Source organism: Zeus faber (assembly GCF_960531495.2).
Source record: "Zeus faber genome assembly, chromosome: 8".
NCBI lineage: Eukaryota > Metazoa > Chordata > Actinopteri > Zeiformes > Zeidae > Zeus > Zeus faber.
This window is the reverse complement of record NC_137195.1, coordinates 6,048,150-6,055,003: the sequence shown is the minus strand read 5'-3', so window position 1 is coordinate 6,055,003 and position 6,854 is coordinate 6,048,150. Positions and strand designations below refer to the sequence as shown.

The window sequence follows — 6,854 nt, the reverse complement described above, 5'->3', positions numbered from 1 at the left end:
ACAAATTGGGCAAGTCCATATGTCCGGTCCCTTTGTTTACAATTGCCACACTGTCATTATTGATTGGTACAGTAGCAACAATCGAAAAAAAAAAAAAAAAAGCCACAGACATTTGCCCTCCTCTCAAATGAAGCATGAAGATCAGCGTGAGCAGCGGTTGGCATTTTAATCGCTTTTGGGGCCACAAAATAATTTGTGCAGATGTGCCATTCTGGAGCGATTGATTCATCCTTACAGTGATTTATATGTTCTCCCCAGTCGAGTTGGCAAGGTAGTTGATGCAAATTGCACTTGAGCTTCTGCCAGGCGTCTTTCATCAGCGCCATCATGGAGGCAATTACAGCAATAGGCTAAAAAAACAACAACAACAAAAAAAAAAAAACAATACAAAAACAAATGCCTTCGTTTCGGTTGTTTTGCTCGGAGGCGTCACCTTGTGTCTTTATTCCTACGCTGAGAGGAATGTTCTGTTCCAGAAGAAAGAAAGAAAGAAAGAAAAAAAACCCCACGAAAATAGATTGTTGTTTAAGTGGAGCAATATTCAGGATTCATACTGATTTCTAGGAAGGGAGGTTGGTTTTTTTTTTTTTTTTTTTTGGAAGGCATAATGTAATCTGCTGCTTGACATTTGATATTCTTGGGGGATATGGATTGAAGACAGGACAGCATGCTGTACAGTTCCCTGTTACAGTGTTGTCCCTCCATAGGGACACAGAGCCCATCTGATACACGCGGCTCCGAAAGAGATCCAAGCGAACACAGTAATATGAGATGTGCAGAAGTGTGTGTGTGTGTGCGTGTGTGTATATTCGAGTGTGTGTGTATCTTCCACTATGGCCCCGCTCACTGCGGGGGTCTGGGAGGAGTGCGTGTGTACAAGCCAGCCCGGTTGATCACTGATTTCTTTTTTCTCACTCGGTGTCAGCAGCTCCGCTGATTAAGCCCAACAACACACAAAAGGGTTCATAGGTAATGATTGTGCGCTCTTGCAATCCCCACACAATTATTGATCTTTGATTGTTGGGCTCTCGCGGCACATGTGTACATCCTCAGTTCAGCAAAATGTTTCACCGTTTTTCGCGCCCCGGCCGAGTGATGAATTATCTTTGGGTTTTGTTGTCGTGGCACTGTAGTTTGACTGAAACGCCGTTTTAGATAAGATGCGTTTTTTTCGACTAATCCCATCTTCTGGCGCCCGTGGTGCACTGTATGCAGGACGCCTCTTCCTGTCACGCCTGCTCTATCTTTCTAGGCCGGGGCAAAGCAGCCCTTTGTTGAACTGAGCGAGAAGAACCTTCCCTTTAGTTATTCAAACAAAATCTGCCGAAATGACGCGGTATCTCAGTGGCTTTATCTGCAGCAACAGAGAGGCTTGTTTTTTAACAACTCAGGACTCAAAAATCCAAACACAGGGCCAATCAAGCTCATAAAATGGTCCTTTGCCCTTCACAGGGAGAAGGTGAAGGGCTAATGTTTGACAATGGCTCCCTCTGCCTCTCTATTTCTCTGCCACAAGTCTAAACTTGCATATTTTGTTCCTGGCAGAGCCACGATTTGGACAGCTCGGCACTTTTCTACATAACCTACTTTCCGAGGGGGTTGTGTGTGTTTTTTTTGTTCCCCCGGCCAACCCCCTTTTGTTTAATTACAAGCCGCTATTGATTTCCATGGGAAAGAGCAGCACGCCTTGCCCACACACACCTCGGCTGCATCGGCAAATCGAGACTGGAATTAGAATGCGCGGTGCCCCCTGTGCTCCCCAGACTGGAGATAGCTCAAGTGCTCTCGGCTCCACGCCTCAAGTTTTAAGATGATCCAGTTTAAAGGCTGTTATCCATATCGTCCCCGCAAGATGTCCTTTCTCTCTGCTGTTGCGGTTGTGGTGGTGGCGGCGGTGGTGGTGGTGGTGGTGGTGGTGGAGGGGGTTGCTGCCTGCGCAAAATGGTGGCCGTGATTGGCTTTTCTGTATTCACACTTGGAGGTAATTCTCCTTCGGGGGGGGGGGTGTCAAGGCGCTGACGTGGACGGAGGTCATCCCACCGTTCTCTCTGAATATGCAGCGTATCTATATGTTTTATTTTATTTTATTTCATTTCTTGTGGTCAGTAATGCTTATGTTCCGCGGATTACTGCCGCGGTGCGCGAGATGCGCCCGCGGCGCGACCCCAGGCTGGGGAGGAGGCAATCAGGACTTAGCGGGAGAAGAAGACAGGCTAGGCAAGGATAAAGACCACCACGGACGTGTTTCGACACTTTAAGTCGGGGAGGGGGGCGGGGGGCGGGGGTCAGGCTCTATAACTTTAAAGATGATGGCTGGAGCCCTTGACTAAAGGTCTGAATGAATAAGAAAGGTCAATGTGGTTTATGTGACGGCTCCAGCGCCTGCGTCGCCCGGCGCCACCCCCACCGTAATGAAACCCACAAAGCCCCCGTCCTCCGCGTCCTCCGTGCATATAGTTCACGTCCAGCGAGTGGGGGCCCAAAGGTCACAGAGGAGGACATTTGCATATCAGGAACTGTCAACGGAGCGCCGTGGTGCGCAACAACGCAGCGCTCCCCCCCCAAATAAACAAGGTTGTTGTTAGTTTATTTATTTATCTGGGTTTTGCACAGTCCCTCTCTGCCCACCCCCCACCACCACCACCACCGCAGACACGCACACACACATGCACACTCCCCTCCTCCACTCCCCCGTTGCACACTGCGGCGCTGAAGGGGTTAACCAGCCTCTGTGGGTCGACGAGTCTGAGCTGCACAGATTTAATCAATAATTTCTATCAGCCCCTGGCCCAAGAAATCAGCAGGGGGTGGGCTGGGGCTGTATAGGGGAGGGGGTGGGGGGGAATCTGGGGTGGTGGTGGTGGTGGGGGTGGGGTCTGGGTTGGTGGGTGGAGGGGGGGGGGTGCAGGCTAGGAGGGGGGTTGGAGGTTCAGACGCCGGGGGGTAGGGAAAGGGCTTTCGATCACGTTTCAGCAACACGAGACAGAGGCATACATCATGATTAGGGGCTGTTCCCACGATCATAAGGAGCCTACAGGGGGATATTTATGTCTGCACAAGTAGCGCCGCTGCCAGGGATTTATAGCATGGTAATTGTGAGCCTTTTACACGTGATTACAGCATACGGAAGCATTTACTTAATGGTCAGCAATATCACGGCGGGTATGCGAGCACCGGGCGAGGATGGGATGGAGACGAGGAGGAGGAAAGTGGCTGGACACCCGGACTCCTCCAACAACCCATAAATCCCCGCCACAAGCAAGCCCACCGCCGCTCCCGTGTCACTCCTGTTATTATTACGCGGATGCTGCGGGTTGCACCGCGGAGCGTTCTGCGCGGAGGCGCCGGGCTACTGTACATATCCACTCAGCAGGGTAATGCCTGTGAAAAAGTCAGCATTTCGGTTGGTGGTGGTGGTGGTGGTGGTGGGGGGGGGGGGGCGGGGGGGAGATATTTTTTTTATTTCATCTCCGGCTCTTCAGATTTTAATGAGACGTGGTTCAATAACTCTCAGAAATGCTAACAAGCTGTAGACGCCCAAAAGCGAACAGGTCCCTGTAATCACTGGTTGACAAGAGAACATCCCCGAGTCAAAACATTTCCTTCAGATAATGATTTGCTGAATGAGCCCCGGGAAATTTTTACAGCCAGATTTATTCATGTCCAATCCATGTCTGGGGTTTTCAGAAACGAAGCTTGGTGTTTTTATTATAAAAAAATAAAATATATATATATATATATATATATATATATATATATATATTTATTTTTTTCTATTCAGGCAATCAACTCCTTTATGGCGCCCCCGCCGCGGTGCTTTCGGTGGCACTTATGTGGAAAAGGCGGCAGTAAGGTCACGATTGTTTCTCAAGTGCTCGGCTAATGAGGGATATTTGGCGCTGTGTGTTTGGTAGTGAAGTGTCAGTCATTCAGTAAACATCAGTATCGGCCGTCGGTGTGTGTGAGTCGGATCTCGGAGGGGAGATATAAGCCAATCAATTGAACGTCCTGCTGGTGTTATACGACCAGAGGCAACCTAAGTGGTACACGTGCTAAGTGCATGTGTGTGTTTGAGTATGCGTGCGTGTGCATGCATCTTGATGTTTAACTGCCTTGTAGTGTGTAGGCCTGTGTGCATTTGTTTGGATCCGGTAGTCTGTTGTGTCTGTCTGTGTGTGTGTGTGTGTGTGTGTGTGTGTGTATTCGCACTCAAGACACTTTTGATGGCATCAGCAAAAAAAAAAAAAAAAAAAAAAGAGACATACATAGCGGATTGAAACCTCTTAAAAGAAAGTGTGCATTTAGGTAATAACCCGGCTCCCGCAAATATGTTACAGTCCACTTAGAGCTCCTCTCTCAACAGGGCCGGGCAAATTCCCACTCTGTTGTTTCAATCAAGCCGCCCCGCGCCCCACGGCTCTCTTAATAGCAAGTAAATTAGTTCACCGGAAAGTGATTATTACTGACTCCCGCTGCCACATGTAAATTACTTTTATGAGAAACGAATCATGTCAAAACGAGAGAGAGTGAGGACGAGAGTGAGGGCGAGAGGGAGGGAGAGAGAGAGAGAGAGAGAGAGAGAGAGAGAGCGAGAGAGAATTCAGAAGATACAGAATTACAACATCAAGAGGTTTTGCTGATTGGAATGCAGAGGAACAACAGTGTCAATACACGTGGAAAGCTGTCTGATTCTAAAGATGGACACACACACACACACACACACACACACACACCTACACACACACACACACACACACACACACACACACACACACACACAACACGGCTTTTTTTCCCTACAATTTCCTTCTAGCTCGAAAATATATTGTTTGACTTTTTTTTTTTTTTTTCCTAGAATTTTTCTCAAGGAAATATTGATCGTGTAATTTGAAAAGTTGTCGGGCTTCCGTGCACGAAAAAAAAAAAAAAAGAAAGACATATTAAAAAATCAACCTGTCTTTTCTTTTTTCCCCCGCTCATTTCTTAGCGTTGCTCCGACCGGCACTCTGCCTTGACGTGATCATTCCACCCTCGTAGGGAAAATGGTGTCGGGGCCCCGGCTGCTGCCATTGATTATTTTGGGCTGCTTGTTATGTGGGTGATGTAAGAACGCAGCCTCCTGCGTTTTAGCGGTGATTGAACGCCGCCCTAGAAAAGACAACAGCTGGAGGTGTAAATAAAAAATAAAAATAAGAATTTAAATGCAAATGTGGGCTTTAGTTCATGTTGGGGCGGATAGAGGGTTGATCCTAATTATCGCTGTTTGCTGGGGCTGCAGACGACTTCAGGCCCTTTCTCTTGATTCAGCAGCACACGATCAGCAGCTCATTATCTACCCAGGAACACGGTGGAAATAAGAGAAAAAGAAAAAGTAAAAAAATAATCATAACAATAAAAGCGCGAGGCGTAATCCACGATATCTCAGGCGTCGACGCGCCGCGACGAGGTCAGACACGGAGTTAGGAGGAATCCAATCAAACCAATTACGACCAAACCAAATTATTTTAACCCGGATCGCATTTCGTCGCAATTAAATCGGGTGACCGCTGTCTCTGTGACTGGACTTCCATGCTTCGGGAGGAAAAAATACGAGCTTTGTTGAGAGATTCCCGGACTTCCCGATGCGGTTGCGCGTTGTTTTTCGTGTTGTTCTGCCACCCGAAAAAAAAAAAATATATATATATATGAAAAAAATAAGAGAGAAAATACGTTCGCGCCTGTGAAAATGTTCTTTCCACACAAATACAAAATATATTTAATATAAAATCTATTTAACACATTTTTATTCCAGTAGAAATGCGCTTCCTTTAGTTTCTCTGCCAATTAAAATAAATCACAGTCTGAACGGGAACCCTAGATAAATAAGTTACGTCGTTATATTTGTTGCATGTTGTCTTGAATCAAACCCCTTAGTCGCTCTATTTATTTGGCCCCGATGAATATAATGATAATATTACGAGCTTTAAAGCCCGGGCCTCCTCCCCTAGTTCTCCACCTGAACGTCTTGATTCCTTTCCTGCTGCTGATTCATCTCTTTTAACTAATCAAAGTTGTCGAGCTCATCTGTTTTCTTTCACCAAATCCACTTTCTCCCGGCTAATCCATTTGTCCTAGTTAACTAGCCGGGCTCTTAGCTTAACTATGTCCTCCTTTTCCTGTTTTTATTTTATTTTTTATTTTAACTTATCCCCCCCCCCCCCCCGACTTCCCCACCTCAGCCTGCAAGCGGAAGGAGCAGGAGCAGAGCAAGCTGGAGAGGAACCAGGGGCCCAAGCGCACCAGGCTGGTGTTCACTGACCTCCAGCGGCGCACGCTCATGGCCATCTTCAGGGAGAACCACCGTCCGGCCAAAGACCTGCAGGTCACCATCTCCCAGCAACTGGGCCTGGAGCTCTCCACCGTCAGCAACTTCTTCATGAACGCCCGCCGACGCAACCTCAACAAGTGGGCGGACGAGGGGCGCCCCTCCTCCACGGGCTCCTCGGGCTCCAGCGTCTCCTCCTCGGCCGTGTCCTGCAGCACCGCCTGACCCGCCGCCGGCGCGCCGGGCGGGGGGCGAGGAGGAGGAGGAGGAGGAGGAGGAGGGGGAGGAAGAGGAAGAGGGGGAGCCGCATCGACTGCTCCGGGCAGGGGGTCGGCCGTAATGGCGGCCCCGGAGCGGCGGCTAATGTAGAAGAAGGTTTTAAACGGGAAAAAAAGAGGTACCTCGAAAGCGTTTCTTTTTTTGTCTTTCCCCAAAACCAAAGTCGATCGCACACCTCGGAATGAAGGAGGTCGGGGGTGGTGGTGGTGGGGTGGGGGTGAAGGAGAGCGCTAGGACACGAGGTCCCGCTTTGTACAGGACAAAGGGTGCA

At 48.6% G+C, this 6,854-nt stretch overlaps 1 protein-coding gene across 1 annotated transcript in view; it reads left to right on the top strand.

Moving 5' to 3' along the window:
* Window positions 1-6,529, top strand: part of onecutl (one cut domain, family member, like) — a gene marked incomplete at both ends in the record, with an annotated part of 8,116 nt that extends 1,587 nt beyond the window's left edge. The window contains one exon of the mRNA XM_080006115.1: window positions 6,219-6,529. Coding sequence (XP_079862241.1) covers window positions 6,219-6,529 — 311 coding nt within the window. The remainder of the gene's footprint in view (window positions 1-6,218) is intronic.
* Between the last annotated feature and the right edge of the window lie 325 nt (window positions 6,530-6,854).